The sequence below is a fragment of the Loxodonta africana genome, chromosome 8 (genome assembly GCF_030014295.1).
Source record: "Loxodonta africana isolate mLoxAfr1 chromosome 8, mLoxAfr1.hap2, whole genome shotgun sequence".
Lineage (NCBI taxonomy): Eukaryota > Metazoa > Chordata > Mammalia > Proboscidea > Elephantidae > Loxodonta > Loxodonta africana.
In genome coordinates this window covers 37656878-37680033 of record NC_087349.1, presented here as the reverse complement: position 1 = coordinate 37680033, position 23156 = coordinate 37656878, and the positions used below count along the sequence as shown (strand labels likewise).

General features: G+C 39.1%; 1 protein-coding gene across 5 annotated transcripts in view; it reads right to left on the bottom strand.

Moving 5' to 3' along the window:
- DOCK4 (dedicator of cytokinesis 4) overlaps positions 1–23156 on the bottom strand; it is a 488016-nt gene that overhangs the window by 84247 nt on the left and 380613 nt on the right. For all 5 annotated transcript variants that reach the window (XM_064289799.1, XM_064289800.1, XM_064289801.1 and 2 more), the window contains 4 exons: positions 23004–23131; positions 20473–20607; positions 13873–13971; positions 5676–5770 (listed from right to left, as the gene is read on the bottom strand). In XM_064289799.1, coding sequence (XP_064145869.1) covers positions 5676–5770; positions 13873–13971; positions 20473–20607; positions 23004–23131 — 457 coding nt within the window. The remainder of the gene's footprint in view (positions 1–5675; positions 5771–13872; positions 13972–20472; positions 20608–23003; positions 23132–23156) is intronic.

The following is a 23156-nucleotide window of genomic DNA, read 5'->3' as shown; positions in this document are numbered from 1 at the left end:
ATATAGCAAAGCCTTCTAAAAAGCTGCCTATTACTGTTGTTTTCAGTTCCTATTCATTCTTGAGTTCCCTCTAATCAAGGATTCATCTCCATCACTCCACTGAAATGGCACTTGTCAAGGTCACCAATATCAACCACACTGCCAAATCCAAGGGTCAACTGTCCATCCACATTATCCTCAACCTCCCCACAGCTCTTGCTATTCCTTTCTTCCTAAATACTTTCCTCAGAGGATTTTACACTCTGATGGTTTTCTTCTTACATTACTGTCTGCTCCTTTTCAGTCTCCTCTGCTGAATGCTTCTCCATTCCTGACCTCTAAACATTGGTGTGTCCCAGGCTCAGTCCTCAGGACTTTTCTATTTCAACCTACACCTTCTTTCTGGAAGATCTCATTTAGTTCCATGGTTTCAAATACTGCCTGTACTTATCCATACATACTTCAAATACTATTCTAATCTTAGAATTCCAGCAATAACCTCTTTCCTGAGCTCCATACAAGCATGTCTTCCTTCCTCTACTACGTCTCCTCTTAGATATCTAGCAGCATCTCAAACGTATGTTCAACACAGGTTTCTCCACTTCTTCCACCCCCAAAGTTGCTTCTATCTCAGTATTTCCCATGTAAGTGAAGGGCACCATCATTCGTCCTTTTGCTCAGATCAAAAATCATCTTTAATTACTTTTTCTTTCTCACCCATATCCAGTCTATCTGCAAGTCCTATCATCTCTATCTCCAAAACTAATCTCAAATTTAACCATGATTTGCTACCTTTATTGCTATCCACCTGTCCAAGCTATCATCTTCTCTTACCTGGAAGCTGCATTAACCTCCTAACTGGTTCTCCGTGCTTTCTCTTTTGTTTCCCCACCCCCAAAATCTGAGCCTTGTCTTCCTCTTCCAACCTCACCTTTACTGGTTCCTTCCCTCCCCATACTTTAGCCACAGTTCCTTAAATGTGCCATATTCCGTCTGACCACAGGGCCATCGCATATGCTATTTCTGCTGGCAGAAACATTCTTCCCTTGCTCTTTGCCTGTTTACTCATACTTCAGCTCTCAGCTCAAGTTTCATTCTCTCACAAAAGACCCTTGCTAGTCCAGTCTGGAACTAAGTTCCTTTCATAAATAGGCTCATTATCTTAATAGAACTGTGCTCTTTATAGCATTTATTTTACACATTAAACCAAAAACCCATCTCCACTGAGTCAATTCTGATTCACAGCAATCCTATAAGACAAAGTAGAACTGCCCCATAGTGTTTCCAAAGAGCACCTGGTGGGCTTGAACTGCTGACCTTTTGGTTAGCAGCCATAGCCCACTGTAGTTCTTAACCACTGCACCACCAGGGCTTCTATTTTACATATTAAGTACTAGGAAATATTTGCTGAATTAATGGGTTGGTGAATGAATGAATAAATGAATGAATGACCTCCACCTTTAAGGATCTTTGACTTCACAAATCATTTCTTTGCAATATAGATCTCACTGGGAACCTAAATTGGCTAAAGATAATCATCAACTAAAACAATTCAAGCATTTGGTGGGAAGAGCAAACATATGATATGTTAGAGGCCACCACCGCACACAAGATTAACAAAATAAGGGTCTGAAATTCCAACTGAAGGACCGGGGAATTTTCACTTTCCTCAGTTAAGCAAGTTTGTTATCTCCTTGAAAACATGTATAAAAATGTGACTTTATTTTTGTACTTTATTTTGCAATGTGTATGGGAAGGGGGTGGAGGGAAGCTTGTTTCAAAGTGCCCTGTATTTTTGGTACTTAATTTTCCTCTCCCTTATGTTCCTTCTTTCTCAGATTGAGCAGCTGTCCTCATCAGAAACATCTCTCAAGAACTTACAGTGGGCAGGATACAGCTTTGCAAGAAAGAAAGAAAAAGGTGTGTTTCTTTGGCTTTGTGGAATTTAGATTGGACACATTTGCTCTGTTACCCAATATTAGACATTCAGGTAGAAATAAACAAAAAACATACAAATATCCAGGTGCTCTGGCCACAGCTTATGGTGGGACTTCACATAAAGCAGGGGAGCTACAGGGTATAGGATAACACAACTTAGGATGGAACAAGTTAAAGGTCATTTAACTTACTTGAGAAACACAGGAGGAAAGGACTAAAACATAAAAGAACATTCACTTTGAAGGATGAACTAATTCAGCTGAATTCAAGGGTAGGAAAACGGTGACTTCTCAGCTAGTTGTTATCAATTTGACATGTATTAAGTACACAAGGGGATTAGCAGAAGTGGCAGTGGGGTTAAAATGCCTCTCTGAGGGGCCCTGACCAAATGTTTGTCTAAGAAAGTGCCATCAAAGAAAAGGCAGTCAACCTCAGAGACGTAGATCTAGCTTCTGAGCTTGCTTCTACACAGTTACCCAACTTCTTTGGCAAAATAGGAACCTTTCTTTCCACTGTACTCTCTTTAGCATATTTAAAATATTCTTCACATCCTTCAGAAATCTATTTTGCTCTCTCATTATATATATATAGATATATAATCCCTGCCCCATTTGTTGTTGAGTTGATTCTGACTCATGGTGACACCAAGTATGTCTGGGTAGAACTAAGCTCCATAGGGTTTTCAATGGTTGATTTTTCAGAAGTAAAGTGCCTGGCCTTTATTACAAGGAGTCTCTGGGTAGACTCGAACCTTAACCCTTCTGTTAGTAGTTGAGCATGTTATCTGTTTGCAACACCCAAGGACTCCACCAATATTACAGATTCATAATCTATAAATAAAGGACAAATAGCTGAGAACTAATCTCTTTTCTATATTGCAAGAAACGTAAAGCAAGAAAAATCTCGTAAGGTTTTAAAATTTGGATGGGATATGACTAGGGTGGCTAACTGAGGAGAGGAGAGGTAAGCAGAAAGCATACAGCGTGTGCTTTGTTCCAACTTGGCGGGTGTTTCGCCAGGCCCTGGAGTCCCATCTATAAATTAAGTTGGACTTGTAGCTGCCAGCCATCACCAGTGGAGAAGCAATGCCAGTTTCCTATCAGCACTTACTTGGGCGGCAACATAATGATACTGTTGCATTTAGCAAAGGCTAATGGCACTTTTCTTGCAATTACTATTGAAGCAATCTTCTGTCTAGACATACTATCACACAGAGCTCATCTCTAACAAAATCATGTTCCTATTTGGTTAACACTGTAGATGAAAATTGTGAACACTATGTGGTTACTCAAAAGCAGAATCTATACTTCTGAGTCCGTTCCCCACTTATGTGACCATGCTGTTTTCATAAATGGAGTAGAGTTTTAGCTGGGGTGGAGAGACAGACAGCATTTAATATAAAAACAATGGGCTTAAGCATAACAACTATTGTGAGGATGGTGCAGGACTGAGCAGCGTTTCCTTCTGTTGTACATAGGGTTGTATGAGCTGCAATCAACTTGACGGCACCTAACCAACAACAACGTTGTCATGGTTTCAGCAAGCTCAAGGAGAGCCTGTTTACTTAGGGAAGAAAATGCCAAATTTCAGTTTGAATTTCTACCTCTGAAAATTATAATTCAAGTCAAAATACCCCTCTGCACACAGGGCAGGCAGAATGATCAAATGCTGATACTATGAGGTGATGATGTTGGCAGCCTGGACCCCTTCCCATCAGGCTCCTTGGGTGGCTTCATAACCATCTCCAGGTATCCAGAATGTTTTATCCTTGCTAATAAAGGCAATACATGAGCGAAAGCCCCCACTTGAAACTGTAGCATCTGGACATCCAGATGAATAGATTATCTGATTCTAGTCACGGATATAAAACTAAATATGCTAAATTATAAAGAGAACTATTTTAGTTGTCTCAATTAGCCTTCAAAATGGAAAAGCTGCTTCTGTACTTACGTAAAATATAACACGGCATATTATACTATTTGTTACTTCACAAAGTTTTTAACACATCATTTGAACACCTTCAAGTCTATAAATGCATACTGCAGCGGAAACGCTATCAGGCACATCTAATCAAAATCAAATCCTGCATGCCTGGCATTCTCACCACCATCATACCTGGGCAGCTGGAAAAAACATATGGTAGACTTGGCCTGTGGACAGATGCCTGGAGAGTCCAAGGTTCGCCCTGTGCCTGATGATGTTGGGGGTTGGAGAAGGGGAGGAAGGGAGAAGCAAGCAAACATTGACTTGGAAAGTGAGAATGTTTATGAAATAGGGTAAATAAGAAGATTGGAAGTGATGATTGGGCAGGTTTCCTAAAGAACTGGATTTCACTTTGTATCTTGAGGCTACAGAGAGTGGAAGATGAAAGGGAAGGTAAACCCGTGACATGGCACTCTCCTGGAGCACCCTCTGCCGTTCTGACTGCCCCTTAAAGTCCTTTCCTTCAAGCATTGCCCTCAGATCATTTCATTTTTAGTGGATATGCACAGTATAAGCCAACTTTATCAACTCCCAGACATTCACAAATATACTTAAAGCCAATAATTTCCCACATCTATCTAGTTCTGCCCTTTCCTCAGAGCACGATTTTCAGCTCTCTGTTGGCCCTGCCACTTGCATGTATAATAAAAATACCTGTTGCCATCAACTTGATCCCGACTCCCAGCGACCCTACAGGACAGATTAGAACTACCTCATAAGAGTTCCCAAGGCTGTAATCTTCACAGAAGAAAACCGCCAAATCTTTCTCCTATGGAGAGGCTGGTGGGTTTGAATTGCTGACCTTCCAGTTAGCAGCCAAGCACTTAACCCCTGAGCCACGAGGACTCCTGGAATCAGAGCACTGGGCCTAAATTCTAGTTTTGCCACTTACTAGCTATTTAATATTGGGCAGTCCTGGTGGAAACCCTGGTGGCGTAGTGGCTAAGTGCTATGGCTGCTAACCAAAGGGTCGGCAGTTCACATTCACCAGGTGCTCCTTGGAAACTCTATTGGGCAGTTCTACTCTGCCCTATAGGGTCCCTATGAGTCGGAATCGACTTGATGTCAATGAGTTTGGTTTGTAATCTTGGGCAAGTTACTTGGGATGTATAATAGGAACTTCAATCGTCACATGCCCAACTGAAGGCCTATGTCTTATCCCATTTCTTGGCACATGGTAGATGCTTAATGTATTTTGTTAAGTTAAAATGAATTAAGAAAGATCAGAAGTGACTCAAGTGTCCAGAAACAGGGAACTGGTTAAATAAACCATAGTACATCTATCCAGTAGACTATTATACAGCTGTAAATGAAAAAAAAAAAAAAGAAAAGAATGAGGAGCTCTCTACATATTAATAGGGAAAGGCTACCAGGGTTATTTAAATGAAAAGAGCAAGGTGTGGAATAGTATTTGTATTACGCTAATTTTTTTTTTTTTATCTGCTAGGCGCTGGATAGAGGAACATTGGAAGGATATGGAAGAAATAAAAGTGGTTACCATCAGCTGGGGAAGAAGGTAGACAGGGAAAGAAGTGACAGTGAGACTTTTCAGTACATACACTGTTATATTATTTTGATTTTCAAACTATGTTCATGTTCAAAACTAATAATAACAATAATAATAAATGGACCGAGAGAAGTTAATTAAGAGGCAAAGAAAAAGAAACCTAGGACTTGGAGGTCAGAAACTTGAAGATCAAGCTAAAAAGACCATTTTATACTCTCCTCTCCCACTACACATTGAGCCACAATTATTATCAATTTAAACATCTTACTTGTTAGCGACCAAGCGCATCACAGTCCAGTCCTTTGGAAACATCTCTGGGCGAATTAATATTCGGAACACAGTAAATATCTGCAGCAGGAAATCCTTGGATAAGGAGGAAAAAGACCATTTTACTGGTTTTATTGTAACTGTCAACACACACACACACACACAAACACAAGAAATAAGGTAAGTGCTGCTGCTACCATTTCCAAAGCAGCTATAGAAAAGAAAGCAGCCTACAAACATACTCTAATTGTTTCCCCAGGAGAAGGGACTGTCACCATGACCATTCCTGCCTTGCTCCCCTTCCCAAATGCTCCCTTTTCTTTTTCCTGCTCATGCACAGTAGAAATGACTTTTCATTTTTTTTCACAAGCTCTAAAAATGTAGGTTCTGGAAATAAAATGGAACACTAGTGGTAGAAGATTTGCATACAAATATACTCCCTTCCTTCTCTTACAGTATCCTAAACACCTGGACTTTTCAACCCAAGAGAACTATAAACAGTCCTGGTTCAGATCTGCTATCCTTTAATCCATTGGTGAGTCGATTCTGACTCACGTAGACCCTATAGGACAGAGTAGAACTGCCCCCAAATGTTTCCAAGGCTGTAATCTTTACATAAGCAGGCTGCCTCATCTTTCTCCTGCGGAGCGGCTGGTAGGTTCAAACCACCAACATTCTGGTTAGCAGCCGAGCACTTAACCACTGCACCGCCGGGGCTCCTTCTGCTATCCTTTAAGCAGGTATCAAAATTTAGAAAGTTATGTTCATTAAAAAAGTATTATAAACAAAAGCTCATATTTCTTAGGGGGTAAAAACGCAGAATTACTAGGATATGGGCAGGCTTATAGAATCTGAGTGAATTGTTCTCAGAGTGCCATGTGGGAGAAATTCAAATGAGGATGTGTGCAAAATTGAACCCAGTAATGAGGACTTTGTAGCTAGGAGAGTATCATGGTACTCCTCACACAGAGGCCACGCTATGGCGCAGCAGTATTCACTGAGACGTTATCTTTAAACTGAACACTCCTTGACAAGAAGCTATTGTCAAACATGAAAATTCCTCTTCCTGATACAGTGCAAGAGCTAGGACCAACAGTGGTGCTGCACATGATACTTACAGGGGACTCAAGGAGGTAATATACCACATTTAATGAATGAAATAGAAAGTCCCTACTCAAAAAGGGATTGGCTCAAGCTAGCTTGGATTTAGAAGTATCAGCCTGAACCCCTTGATTTTTTTTTTTTTTTTAATAATCTTAAGCGATGCTAGGAAAATTCATTTCTCTAACAATCTGATTGAAAGCATCAGTATGGTGTTGCTTAAAAAATAAAAAGCAACCCAAAATACAAGAGCTTTATTTATCAAGCCCAGCAACACATTATGTAAAACATGTAAGCTGCCGGAATATAAGATTATGGTTGTCACTCATGCCAACAGAAGACAGAAAGAATCTAAGAATCTAAACACTGAGAACCATGTGGTAGCTTTTCTTTCTTTCTTTCTTTTTTTTTTTTAATGTACTTTAACAGCTTTGACCAAGGCCATAAATATTTTGACAAGAATTTATTTTAGTTTTTTTGGCATCAACACACATACTTTTGTATGCCTTATATACCATGTGGAAACCTGCCCACAAGGTCATCTGTCTTAAATGGCCAGACTGATCCTGCTCATGTCTGCACCATCACCAGACACAGAGTTTCCTAAAAAGTACTCCACTCCAGGTCAGATAATTTCAAGCAATTTCACACTTAGGTTTTCCCTTGGGAGAGTAGGTATTAGCATATTAAAACTGTGAGAAGTCATTTTTAATGCATTTCCAAAACTTCTTAATGTTTTTCAGTTGATTATTTGGGGTTTCCCAGACACTGATACTTAACATCCCTGCAAAAAAAAAATGCTAACTTTGCATTTACCTCTTAAAAAATTATATCCCACTTCAATTTCCTATCTTACTGAATTTGCTATGATAGCTATCAAAGAAATATCATGAAAGTTCAGGTCGTTTATTATTTTTAGTCAAGAGTTAGTTAGGAATACCCACTGCCATCAAGCCGATTCCTACTCATAGCGATCCTATAGGATACAGTTTAAATAAATTCTAAAATACTGAAGTTTCACCTTCTCTCCTAAAACGTCTAATAGAATTCAAAATTAGAGGCCCCAACCTTAGTGGCTAGATATGTGTGTGTGTGTTCATGTGTGGTTGTGATATCAGCTGCACAGGGAAAAATCTGGCTGAAAAGTTTGGTCACAGGAGGCAAAGCATCTACCTTATAGGTTAGTAACTTTGGCTGTTCTTGTTTTATATTTTTGGGGACAAAAGAAAAGATATTGCCAGTGTAGGAGCTGGGGATACAAAGCCTTTCCTAGGCTATCTCATTTTCCCATTCCCAGTGTTCACAAAAATGAAAGGCTCTGGCAGCTTCTGATGTTGTACTAATGCCTGTGTATTGGCGTAACTCTTTACTTCCCCTAAGAATACTTCTCAGTTGTTTCCTAGAAGATTTCTAAGGTATTCATTGAAGCTACAACTACCTTTGTGGAACCATTCATTTATAGAAACCTTATAATAAAGATAAAAGAATATTACACAGACAGAAAATCTAGATTCTAAACCTGGCTCTGTAATTATCTCAATGACTTTGGTGATTTATTTAACCTCTCTAGACCTGAGCTCTCATACCTGAAAAATGTGTGGGGCTTTGATGTCCCTTGTAGTTGGAGGAGATTAAAAAAATTGATATGATTAACTACCTATTCAGAAAGAAAGCAAAAAAAAAAAAAAACCTGATTTCCAAATTGTAGTCTAATGCTTCATAAGGTCACACTGTGATAAAGTGAACATCTTCCTCTGTGGTCATTGTTGTTGCTAGTAGCCATCGAGTCAATTTTGACTCACAGCAACCCCACATGACAAAGTAGAGCTGCCTCATGGGGTTTTCTCAGCTTTAATCTTTAGGGAAACAGATTGCCAAGGATTTCTCCCATTGAGCTGCTGGGTGGGTTTGAACCATCAACCTTTTGGTTAGTAGCTGAGGGCTTAACCATTGTGCTACCAGGGTTCCTTTCCTTTGTGGTATTTACATGTTTAGCTGAGCAAGTATTTATTGTCACCTGCCATGCAACAGGTTACATTTTAAACTCACAGTTACAATATTTTAGAGCAGTAAAACATGCATGCTAGATTTCTGGGGCATCCCCTATCCTCCCTAACCCCAAATACTGTGATATTTCCTTGTCTGCCCTCTCTAAGTACTTCTGAGCTCTGGTCATTTCACCAAATATGTGCTTTTAAATTAAAAAAAAAAAAAAAAAAGCTTTTATTTCACACACACAACAATTACTAAGCAACAGATTCTTTTTGGAATTTAAAAAGAACATTGCCCTGCCTATCATGTTCCCGTTTGCATAGCACACAGAAATAAGTGTTTCATATGCCACTATTTTAAAACTGGCAGCTGGAGAGCAGTTTTCTTATTTGTTTACTTCAAATAGTACAACATGATTAACTTGGTATTTTTCATACCAGGGTTAAAAAAAAATGAAGCAGGGAGGTTATTACTTTGCAGAAGCGGCTCTTCTCCAGTGCAAGAGGCTCAAAGAAGAAAAGTTCTTGTGAATTCTCCCAAAACAATACAAAGTCCCATATTCAAACACATAAGTAATAAAAAAAAGAAAGCAAGAGCAGTCATTATGATTTTAGAAATTATCACTAACATATACTCATTCATAAATATCGACTGCTTACCATGTGCCAGGCACTGTGTTAGATGCTGGGGACACCTAGTAGCAAGATATATTCCTTCATTTATTCATGAAACGAATATTTACTGAATGCCTGCAACATGCCACACCATGTTGAATATGGTCTTTGTCTTCATGGAGCTCACAGCTTGGTGGGAGAGACTATTAAGCCAATAACCACACAATTCAAGCTGGCATTACCAACTGGAGTAAGTCTGAAAGCCAGGCATTCCAGACAGAGGGAACAGCACCTGCAAGCCTCAGAGGCAAGAGAGCACAAGGATTGCAAGGAGTGGTGGCAAGAAATGCGGCTGAAAGATAGATAGGGAGCCTTAACTTATGTTTTAGCAGACACATAGTCAAATGGTGAGAGAAAGATGGGGCAGTCTGCATCCGTAAGAACTTACAGCCTTGGAAACCCTATAGGGTAGTTTTACTCTGTCCTATAGGGTCGCTGTGAGTCGGAATCAACTCGACGACACTGGGTTTGGTCTGGTTGGTATAGGGTCGCTATGAGTTGGAATCAACTTCAGGGCAGTGGGTTTTTTTTTTTTGTATAGTCAAATGTTATTTGAAAAATTTGCCACAAATTTCAAATGTATAACATCCTTGGTGTGGGATTTCAATTCAATTACAGGGTGTTAATAATCATTATCACATTTAAATTTTATATCCTCATAATTGAATTTTACATACATTATGCAAAAATAACTCCCAAATGGCCTTCAATCTTCAAGAGCTATAGAACGATTTTTCTGTAATCAATATATTCAAACAAATACTGCAAATCAAAATAACTACACAGAAAAAGATAGCTTGTGAAGCAGGCAGAAATATATTGAGAAGGTTCATTCATTCAATCAGGATTTAATACTCCGGGACCTGTGCTCAGGACACAAAGACATAATCCCTACTCAAGGAATCCATAGTCTTCAGTGATACAAGGAACCACAGCAAATAATTATAGTGCAATGTTGTGTGTTACCACAGGGCAGGGAGGGTAGACATAGAGGCTGGAATCTCTAAAGGTTTCATGAAGAAAGTGGTAACAAAACAAAATCTGAGCTAAATTTTGTAGCATGAGTTGAAATCAGGGAAGAGAATTAACAGGGGTATGGGATTTTTTTTTATGGGATTAGGCAATGGAAGTGAGGTGGTGAAGGGACAGGTATTTCAGGTTGACAAAAAGATTCAAAGGAATTAAAAATTATACATATGCTTCATTTGGGAAATACAAGTTAATTTTAAGTGGCTGCAGTGAAAGGTATTTAGAAGACAGTGGAAGATGACAAGGTTGGGAAGCAGCTGAGGTTAGGGAAGATGTGACAAAGAGACTAGGCCTTTTTTTGCAAGTAAGCAGGGAATACTCAGGGTTTTAAAGTGGGATAAAGACTTGATCAGACACGATTTTTGAAAGCTAGTGGGCTGGTAAATGGGAGACAATGAGAGGTCATAACAGTGCTGTGCTTCCAGAACATGTATAACCTCATGCTTAAATCCAGACCCCCACAATTCTATACGAAAAGTCATAATCAACTAAGAACAGGAGCCTTACCATTACATATGCATGAAATACTAGGGAGATGGACAAAGCCTCAACTGCCAGTGTGAGGTGGGTGTATAATAAAACATTACCGACTACAGAAGGAGGGAAAAAACCCTAATCACTACCTAGTTTTTGCTTTTGTTCATTTTTAAAATAATGCCATGTTCTAGAGAAGGAAAAAATTAAACAATGCAGAGCACCAGCCCCCAGGTCTTCATTCCTACACACTTTGTGCTCTGACACTGTGACTCATGCCATTTTTTCAAGTACCTTGGGACCAAGGAGAAGGAATGGCATAGTATTCAAGAAGTCAGACTCAGGAGACATCTAGCTCAACTGGCATAACATGGTTTATAAAGAAAACATTCTACATCCTACTTTGATGAGTAGCGTCTGGGGCTGTCAAAGCCTGTGAGCTGCCATCTAAGATAACTCCACTGGTCCCACCCCATCTAGAGCAAAGGAGAATGAAGAAAACCAAAGAAATGAAGTAAAGATTAGGCCAAAGGACTAATGTACCACAAGTACCACAGACTCTACCAGGTTAAGTCCAGCACAAGTAGATGGCGCCTAGCTAACACCACCGACTGCTCTGTCAGGGATCACAATAGAACTGGAGAAACGTGGAAAAAAATTCTAACCCACAAAAAAAAAAAAAAAAAAAGCCTAGGCTACTGGTCTGACAGGTACTGGAGAAACCCTGAGAGTATGGCCCCCGACACCCTTTTAACTCAGTACTGAAGTTACTCTTGAGATTTACCCTTCAGCCAAAGATTAGACAGGCCCATAAAACAAAACAAGACTAAATGGGTACACCAGCCCAGGGGCAAGGACGAGAAGGCAGGAGGGGATAGGAAAGCTGGTAACAGAGAACCCAAGGTCAAAAAGGGGAGAGTGTTGAGATGGTAAGGGGTTGGCAACCAATGTCACAAAACAAAACGTGTATTAATTGTTTAATGAGAAACTAATTCACTCTGTAAAGGTTCATCAAAAGTAAAAAAAAAAAAAAAAAAAGATAGGGCCATTAACCTGGATTCTGTGGGTGGGCTCAAGGGTCTTTAACAGTGAAAGATGGAAGCAGGAGAGTTAGTATGGGAGTGCTGTGATGTGAGAAAACTCAGTTGGCTATTGTTGGCTTTGAAGATGGTAGAGGGCCAAGGATGCACATGCCTCTAGAAGCTGGAAAGGCAAGAAAACAGATTCTCCTTTAAAACCTCCAGAAAGGAAAGTAACCTTGCCAACACCTTCATTTTGTTCCAGTGAGACCCATTTTGAAGTTCTGACCTCCAGGACTGTAATAAATATGTTTTGTTTACCACTAAAAAAAAAAAAAAAAGACATCAGAAACCACTCCAACAGTAACCTTGGAGATATCCAGGTTCTTCAAATAAGAATGGGGTTAAAACACCATTAGTCTTAGTAGATACTTGAGAACTACACACTTTCAAAATTCATTCTGATTCAGAGAACCACTGGGAAATGCTAGGCCAAATCTTTCTTAGAATTGGTTAAAAAAAAAAGAAAAAGTAGTGACACTAGTAATAAAGAACAAAAATATTAATTTGGAAATATCAATATAGAATCTGTCAGTATCTACTGAAATTTAAAATGTGCGTATCCTATGACCCATACATTCTTCTTCTAGGAATTTATTCTACAGCAATAAGGGCATATGTTCATAAAGACATATGTACCAAGATGTTCACTGCAGTATCCTTTCTGATGGTAAAAACCAGAAACATCCTGATGTCCATCTAAAAAGGGAAATGATTAAATCAATTATATACTATCCATATAATGAGATTCTGACATGCTATTGTGGGGGAAAAAAGCATAGGCCAATATGAATAGTATGATTCCATTTTAAATAAATAATATGTGTATATATCTCACATAGAAAGTAGTTGACAAGGATACATCCCTTTGTGTTAACAGTAACAATCTCTGTGGGTTAGGGTATGAACGAATTTCTATACTCAGAGGGGGTAAATTTTAAAGCCTTTTGTTCAATTTTAATTCTAACCTCAAGATTGAATGTCAGCATGAAAAACACGATATTTTCAGGCATTAGGCATATGTCAACTGACTGTTACATAGATTAGGTTTCCCCAGACTCATTCTTTGTTTCCTATGACTCAGCTTGCCAACTACACCAAAGTAACTAAAAGATTCTTTTGAGATCATGCAAAATCTTCAAGTCAGTTAAAAGTTAAAGATCAGTGATCCCTCTTCACCATGCATACAAAAATCTACCAATCTTCCCCTCAGGCACTGTGAAGACTTCTTATCAAGCAAACACAGCAGGGTGACTGTGCCTGGTGCCCTATAATTCCTTATCACCAAGCATTTGAACATCCTTCCATCATGGGTTCATCTTAAAAACTGAAACAATGGAAGAGAAATAAAATAAGGACAGATGACAGGTCATTCCTCCCCTTGAGGAAAATCAACTTCTAAGCTTTTAGTGAACACCACTGAAGGAAGTATCAAAGCTCCCCAAATCTCAGCAAGCACTGGATTTTCATAAACCTGGCATCCATATTTTCTACATAATGTCAGCCTGTTAGACTAGCACAGCATATTGATTAGACCACAGCTGGTAGAGAATAACAAATACAACGCTGCTTTCTTAGTCAGAGCATTGTAGCCAGAACTTTTCGTGGTGGTTTTACAGGGATGAAGCTAAACTACTGAAATAAGAGCTAACTGCTCCACTTGAGTAGCAGAAATCTTAAAGATCTAACACAGATGAGCAGTTCTATGGATGAAACTGAAAAAAAAAAAACAGGTTAGAATTTAACAGAAACAGGTAAGGCAACTGTCAAGGGACTACCTGAACAGCAATGGATAAGAATGAGAGAAACTAGAAAGGCATACTAAAGGAAGGTTTAAGAAGTCACTTACCCTTAGATCTTCCTTTGTACTGAAACTATCAAGAAGCTGTTGATAATGTCTATCTGTCATCTGCCGTAAAAGGGACAGGAGACAAGCAACAAATTCCCCCTAATTAAAAAAAAAAAAAGTCATTTTTTTTTAAAGCAAGGACTTTAAAGAACATCAGCAACTCACTCAGAACTGTCTTCAAATAGAATACTCAAAACAGGAATCAGCATGGCCTAAATTCACCCTGAGAAATCTTAATCTAAATTACCCACAATATCACAACGAACAGTTTCTCCCTGTGATGAATTACCATTTACTTGGTATACAGGTTTTTTTTTTTTTTTTTTTAATGTATAGAGTGAATCTTCTACTGAATGGCAGCTTTCTACTTGGGAACTAACCTCACACACTCAAAGGAGTGATGTAAAAGGAGATAATGCAATGAGGCCTCCTAGCATTTACTATGCTTTCATTCACTATCTCATCGAAACCTCATATCAACCCTATGAAGTAGGGAGTATAATACTTGTTTAAAGAAGGTAAAATTGAAGTTCAGATGGGCAAAAAGACTTGCCCAGTGTCACACAGTTAGAAAGTGGCAGAGCTGGGAGTCATCCCTTGTCTTTCTGACTCCAACATTCTTACTGTAACTTCATGCAACCCTGCAGAACCGTGAGCATTCATTCGATCATCTGGCACTGTGTCTGCATGGGGCTTTCTTCAGAAATACTCAATCGCAAAAGGTATTAACCAGCTGGGATTACAACTTTCTGCCTCCTAGAATGAAAACCACTAGCCTTAATTCCATCATGCCTTAGTGACTATGTTTTTTGTTTGTAGTAACACAAAGCAAGGTCTACTGAAGTGTGTACCTCTTCTTTAAATGGGCTCAGACTCCCAAAATAATTGAATTCTTTGTTTATTTATTTTTAGTTTTTAGATTTTCCTCCTTTCTTCCCTCCTTACCAGGCTGATATTTGCCATATTAGTATTAGCCTGAGTAATTCTGTTTCTCTATTTCCTAACTTATTGCTTCTCTTCTTAAGTAGATTTCAAGAAACCAGATAATCTAGCTTATTAGAACTGTGCCTAAAAATATGAGGAAAAAAAAAAAAAGGCTTCAAATGAGAACCGCATGGGTTCTCCTGTGAACAAAGGACAGGTAATTCTGTGCAGATTTCATACCATGTATTTTGTAGCTGAAATGTCTTTACTTTCTTTTGTTGTCTCTGATTAAGAAAGTTTGTGGACATAAAAAGTCTGTACTGAAGTCCACATATGGAGGAGATACAATAACTCCTGTATGGCTTCTAATGCCATAAAGGTTTGAGCCTAGATGTCCCCAGTGATCATGGCTGACACCAAACAGGCTTTGGTTTGATAGAAGATGGCAGTACTTAAGTGACAGGTCCAGAAAACATTTATCAGGATTTTTAGCTCTGCAGTCATTGCCCAAACCAAACCAAACCCTTGCCATTGAGTAGATTCTGACTCATAGTGACCCTAGAGGGTAGAGCAGAACTGCCCCATAGGGTTTCCCAGGAGCAGTTGGTGGATTCGAACTGCTGACCTTTTGGTTTGCAGGCAAGCTCTTAACCACTGCAACACTGTGACACCAAAAAAGTACATGTGCTCTGAAGTCAAACACATTTGGATTCCAATTCCACCTCCATTAATGTGTCTGAGCCTCAGTTTCCCTCTCTAAAATGGAGATCATACTGCCCGCTTATTAGGATGATTACAGATACCGTACATGAGCTGTCTAGCATAATGCAGGCACTATCTGAGGCCTCAATAATCAGCAGCTTGAACGAAAGTCCTCAGTACACTAGAGACCATCAGGAAATGTAAATGTTACCTTCCTCTTTTCCTTTCTCAATGAGTCTCCTGTTTTCACTTGGAAATACCCACCAGATGGTCTTAGAAGGCTGTTCTGAACAAATTCTCTCTTTTCCTACATGGTTACATTTTATTTTTGTTCCTTTTTCAGCTAAAAGGTTTTGAAACTTCCAGGCTAGATATATGAATATTTGCCTCTCTTTAACAAAAACATAATTGATAAAGAATCCTGGGAAAAATAAAAACAGACTACAATCTAATTTAGGTGAAATGGCTGCTATATGAGTATGCTTTGTAGGGACACATCACCCAATGAGCAAGGTAAATGCATGCTTAGGGCATCACAAAACAGGGGCACCAGTTGTCCAAAGCAAAGACCCATAGACGTCAAGCAGACAGGACACAAGGAAAAGCAAGTGCTGCAGTGGAAGAGAACTGGCAGGCACTATAGGAAACTGGTACCTGCTTCATGCATGGGAAGATGTCAACTGGAAATAATGTGCATGCAGGGTCACGAGGGTGTCCACACCCAAGGTTATTTAAGCTATGAGGCTCCTACTACCACTTCAATGCCTTTGTTGACATCTATTTCCTACGGTCCCCACCAGTGTAAGTGAAACTCCTGATCTTGGCGTGTCTCTCAGGAGTATGCTATTTCCTTCTAAAAAATAAGAGGTTGGGGTGGGCTGTCAAGTCTAACTCTTGCTACAATCACCCAATATGCAACTGGATCTAACATGAGTGGTTACTGGACAAGGATGATTATATTAATAGGTAACAGGTCTCTGATCCATTTTGAAAGAACTGTCTTGTACATGCATGTCTGTTGATCCAGCAGCTCAAGGTAGGAGGGCCAACTATATATATATATATACACCTCACATATAACATTTGAATGCGTGAGTAAGGTCCTGGTGCTTTGGCCAAGATACTTTAGTTTTCTATACCTCATTTCCTCAGTAAAATGTAGGGCTCAGTGAATATTAGCTATTATTATTCATAGTAATACTTAAACCTCAGCCTTCTCATCTGTAAAAAGTGGACACTTGTTGTTAGGTGCTGTGGAGTTGGTTAGCCCGTCGAGTGCATACTTACCTCACAGAATTGTGGGGATTAAATGAAATGACACAAGTAAAGTCTACAATGCTTGGCACAAACACTGAATACATCTTAACTATTAATTAATTATAAAATCCTACAAAAAAGAAAAAAACACCATCTAAAAAAGTGTTTTCTAAACTACAAGCCACAGCCTCGTTTGGTCACGAAGTCCATTTGGTGAGTTACAATTGGCATTTTAAAAAATGAAACAGAAAATATCAGAGTATCATAGCAAGGATAAACATTATTTCATAAATATATTTGTTTTGGTTACATCGCCAGGTTTATTGCCTCCTCGCCTTTCACTCTCAGCCTTCCCTACTCTTGCCTTTTGCTTTGACCAGGGCGATTCTGCTACGTGGATTTTATTTTTACCTCTGTGTAGGTTCTCTATTTTAAAAAGCACAGTCTAAGAGTATTCCTAGCTTCTGGAAGAGTCTGGAGACATGATTACTACCACCATTTTCCTTCTACCAGGGTTTCTTAGGAAAGTTAATCACCTATTTTTTACATGAGGTCCCTGCCTTTCACACCATCTGGGTTAGAGTGCTGCAACATGCTTCATTTGGACTTACTCTAGAGAAATACTAAAAAGTTCCAGCTGCTGCCACAGGCTCAGCAGGGAGATTTCCCCCGTGGTGAGTCTTGGGTCCATATTAGTTGCCATTTACATCCCAGATGTGGCCTTTAGTCTATAAAACTCATGTGATGTGAGGCTTCACCTCCCCCACGTACTACCCCAGATCAGCCAAGACTGCTGAGTTTCATCTGCAAGGATCCCAGGGCTGAGCAATTTCTACAAACAAGCTCCATCTATGAATTCACATAGCTGTGAATTAGCATCCGCCAACTCAGCAGAGTTATCAGTCTACTGACCTAGAGGGCATAGAGAAAGTGTATGTTGCAAATATATTTCAATATCATCGAGAAAAAGAGTTTAATTGCGAATTCTTTTGTACATGGGATCGATGTAATTCACTTCTAAGAAGTTCAATTCTTAAAAATTAATAATGAAAAAGTATATATAGCATCCATAGATCGAAAGATGTTGTAGTTTATAAAACTACCATCACGTACATTTCCCAGTGCACTTGTAATTTAAAATATTTGCATTTTCAATACAATCTTTTTGCTCGACAAAGAATTTATCCACTTTTACTTAGAGCAATAACATTTAAAACAATACAAGGACAACAGGAGAAGTCATTGGTGGTAGCTGACAGTAGTATTTACACAAGTACAGTTTAATTGGGAATTGGATCCTCTGAGTTTACACTATGGGCTCACATGGAAAATTAGAGGCTAAGAGCCCTGGGAAGTGGGATGTTCTCCAACAGAGGCAGCTGGGTCAGGACAGTCAAATGTGTCCTCACCAGCTGCCATGGGAGGCTTGCATTTGTGTTCGTCGTATCTGGCTTAGGTCCATTTTAAATAATTTACCATCCTGATAAATATACTAATCTCTGACACATTCATGACATATTATCAATCCCAACACCTACTGTACAATCCCTTTTGTTTATTCACTTGATCTATTTAGGAACTCCAAACACATTTAACTATGTTCAGAGGCTTAGACTTCAAATAGTTTACTGACATATTTATTTTACCCATAATGTAATTTCTTTTTTAAAGATATTTTAAGAATGTGTTCACTTGAAAAACCCTAGACTCATAATTTGTTTAAAAGAGAAAAAAAAATTAAAAATCTTCTCTGGCCAAGATTTATTTAGTTTTAGGGTGGAAACTTCTTACATTCAAATCAGCTTTAAAACTCCATATTCTTTTCAGTGGATGTATTGAATCAATTATATGTATAGATTGAGTATAATGGTAAATTCTATCAATAATTGTGAGTATAAAATAAGACTATCAGATGTCTACAACAGCAGTCTTCAAGAAACCTTCTATCATACATGTGCACAGTTTTTTCCAGCTATTTCTTATAGAATTATCCTTCTTCACTCTGCTCTCCTCTAACCACAGCCAATACAGCAGGACAACTTAAGGTTAGTGCACCAGAGTATCTGTCTTAGATGTGACCTATGCTGAACTGAGTCTCCTGAAGTATGCAACACACTTAACAGAATCAAGTACAAAGAGAAAGAGCATTTATAAATTGTAAGGAACTCTGCAGTCCAGTTAGTTGAAGGTGTGAGGCAAACAGTCATTTATGCTGCTTTATAAAATCTGCTTCCATGTACAATTAGATTTTTGAAAGGCATCGATCATGATGGTGATTTTTTTTTTTTTTCCTTCCAGCTGGAGATACCATTTTAAAATTTAAAGAAAGAACAGTTGGTAGAAGAACAAAAAGTACAATCCTTTTCAGCTGTAAAAATAAGGCTACTGTTATCTGGAATCATGATGGAGTGGAAGCCAGTCCTCACGCTGGTGTTTCTGGGAAGCAGGCTAACAGCCACGGAACTTACAGAAAACTGGCACAGAGCATCCTCACGTGATTGTGGCAACTACTTCTACCCACATTGTGTCCACTTATTGTGAGCACTTTTTTATATGTGTGTCTGTAAAGACTGAAAAGATACTCAATGTAGGACCACCAAGTGAAGACTCCCTCTTCAGAGAGGTGGTTTTCTGTGAGAAAATGATGATGAAATTAGAGAGAACTTCAGAGCCCACAGAGACCTGATTCTGTGAATGACCAGAACATATTTCTCAGCAGAGAATAAACTGTAACACCAACGATAACAATTATTACTTCAACAATAATAATATTACTATGACTCCTGTTGTCGAGTACTGGACCAGATACTATTTAAACACTTTTACACATTATCTGATATAATATTCACACCAACTTTGAGATACGTACAATTATTTTCTGTCTTGACTGGTTACACTATCTTTAACCTTATTTTGTTAAAATGAAGACTAGATTTATTTCTCAAACCCAGAACTTCGCTCCTTCAGGTAAATCTCAGCTCAGAAAGCAGATGTGATAGAATGTAACACAATATGGCCATACTGAAATAGCCAGCCTTGGCAGGAATGCCAAGCTAGGGCTTCTATATATTTTTTTTCAGTAAAACCAAAAATTATTCTCATCCAGGGCCAAAAAAAAAAAAAGCTCCAAAGTATAGTATACTACTCGTAAAAATGATGGTAAAATGTGGACATTCTTATAAACAATCTATATATGAAAACCACTGCACCTGTCATCATTTCTAAAAATGATACCATTTGCTTACAAGAATATTACCTTAGAAACTACTAAGTCCAGCCATCTCATTTCATAGCTGTGGAAACTGAGGTCCAGGAAAATTAAAATCTTAACTAGTTGCCATGAAGAAGCCAGAATTAGCACTCAGGTCCCTTGACTCCTATTGCTCTATTTCACCATTCTCACTTCCTCAAGCAATTCAATGGATGAGCAGAATAAAAAGTTACCAAGTGGATTAGGTACATGGATTTAAATTAATTTAATTTAGCCAAAGTAAGAACTAACATCAAAGTTACTTTTCAGAAATTAAAAATTGCTTAATCCACAATCTTTTAGCACGTGTGCTTCATGTCCTAATTCCTGGTAAAATGAAGGTAATCTCAAATATACTTGAAATACACATAGTAACTTTTCAAGGCCAGATTTCCTAAATTCTCATAGCCACCACCCTCAAGTGCAACTATGTCCTCTTCCATGTGTCACTTGCTTTCTGATCTTACCGTGACATCCTGGAACTGGAGCCGCATTGCTGAGCCAGATGACTGAGGTCGACTGGTGATCTCCAATATGGTTCTCAGCAGGATGTCCAGCAGGCTGGCCACTATCACATCTATTTCCTCCAACACAGATTTTTCCTTAAGAGAAAAGAAAAAAGTGTTCAGGAGATTGTGGCTTAAAATGTCTATTAGCCTCTCTTTAACCGAAAGGGGTAAAAAGCATATTTCCAAATACAGAATCAAAGAATCAGAGAACGGCAGAGCTTGAGGCCTGGGCCTCACCCAAGTGAATGACCTTCTCTTACAGATGAGAAAACAAAGGCTTGCCCAAGAGCACACAACTTGGCCGTGCAATGATACCTGAGATACAAATAAAAGGTGGGTAATGTCAGGGAAAACAGCCCTGGTGGCACAGTGGTTAAACACTTGGCTGCTAACCAAAAGGTAGGCAGTTCAAACCCACTAGTTGCTCCGTGGGAGAAAGATGTGGCAGTCTGCTTCCGTCAAGATTACAGCCGTGGAAACCCTATGGGGCAGTCCTACCCTGTCCTATAGGGTCACTGTGAGTCAGGATTGACTCGGTGGCAATGGTTCTGGGTTTGGATGTCAGGGAAAGCACACCAGACTAATATAGAAGAATGCCAGCTATGCCACCAACATGGTGTGTGATCTTGGGCAAGTCAGTTTGCCTTTCCGGGCCCAATTCCTTACCGAAAGCCCTTCCTGGTTCTAAAAATCTATCATTCCTTGACTCCAGGCTGTCCTTTATTTACTTTTCTAATCATTGGAGTTTCACAAGTCATTTTCCAAAGCTCTGTTTTAAGTGCAAAAGACTATTCCTTGAAAAATGATCAGTAATATATTAAGAAATGGCATTTGGTTTACCATTACCTATAGACTAGACCTAAGTCCAGCTGGCCATCATGGAGACTGCTTTCCTAAAGCAAAATTAATACTATCCAAGCCCCCAGGACTTGAGAGAGAAGCCCGAATTGCTCTGCACTGACTGTAGGTAGTAGGTGGGGTTATCCTTCCTACACTTGGATCACACGAAACTCTGTGTACAAATATTCCTTACCAAGGAGACCCTCTCTGCAAAGAATACTTTTAGAAAATGAGTTTGAAAGAACTATTTTGCTAGGATTTAAGGTAAACTTTCTTACATTTGCAAGAAAACTACCAAGGTTTTCCTCCCAGTGAATTGGCATCTGCTCTAAATTCCTTATAAGTCCAAAAGCTGATTGCAACTTCCAAATTGAAATAGACAAGAAAAATAAAAACAAAAAAAACCTCCACTATGCGTACTTATTTATTACATATATATATGGATACACACACACTATTTTCTGCAGTGAATTACCTATTTATTGACTTATTTTGCTCTTGGCAATTCTAGTTTAGAAACACTATTTAACTAGGCATGGCATGGCTATTCCATATTGATTTATATAGAGGGAGTTTTGAAAAAAAAACTATTGCCTTCTCTCCTCACCATTTTTCTACTGTTTCAGGTCCCCCTTGGAGCCTAGGATGTCAGGTGGGTAAAAATCAATCGGCCCTTCCTGTGCAGATCTCTCTTATTAAACTTTTACATGTGGAGCTTCTGGCCTTTCTCTCAAGTGCTAACAATGCCAACCCCGTTCCCTCAGTACTGGAGTCCCAGCTCATTGCTGAGCCCTTTAGGAGCTGTCATAAATAAGAATGATAAAAATGGGGAAATTGAAGCATAAAGGTAATAGGGAGGCAGAGAAATAGGAGCCTTAGCACTCAGTGCCAAAGTCTGGAGAACTTGTTACCTGTGAGTATAACGCTTAGTTACCTACTGCAGATTGACAGAACTGGAGCAGGGCATCCTTCATATGTGGATTTCACATCAGACCCCTAAGCCATGAACATGAATATTCTGAGTTGTCCCATTTTGTAACCATGCATGTGATTTTTCTCCAATTGTACTGTATTCTCTAATGCAATCACATGGCATCAGGAGTCAGGAACAGTGACAGGGATCCCCAAAGCCATAACAATGTAGTCATTATGGTTGGGACTGAGTAATGGTTGTATTGCAAAATCCCTCCAGTCTTCTGGGGCTTTCCTCTGCCACCACAATTGCCATGGAACCTGACCCAATGGCCATGGCCAACCAGTGAGCACCATCATTCAGCCTTTCACAGAATGGACTCAAAAGATTTCATTTGGCAACAATAATTTATTCTTGCCACAAAACATGCTTCATATCAAGATTAAAGACACATGTGGGAGGCTTTGAGAGTTCTAACTTTTCTCACTTGGTATTTAGTTCTTTCTTGAAATACAAGATTAGGAAACCTAGGTTATTCAGGGTTATAGCAATCCCACAGGGCTAGAAAAAAAATCCTTCAGAGGAAAAACAAAAAAGGAAAAAGTCCGACCCAGCTGGAAATAAAAGTAAGAGTCTCTAAGGTTACTCTTTACTGTGTTTTCTTTGAAGACTCAAACAATTTCATTTCCAGAAGCCATTTGACGGGAACTACATACTATGACCTGTATATACTTACCGAGCTATTTTTCTTGATGAGACAAAATACGTTGCTAAGGATACGCGCGCACATGATCAGGTCCTTCTGTTCTTGCAAGTGCATGTGGAGGTGATGAAGAACAACAGGCAAGAGAATGTACCGGGAGTCTGAAGGGAGGAGAATCATTAGTGT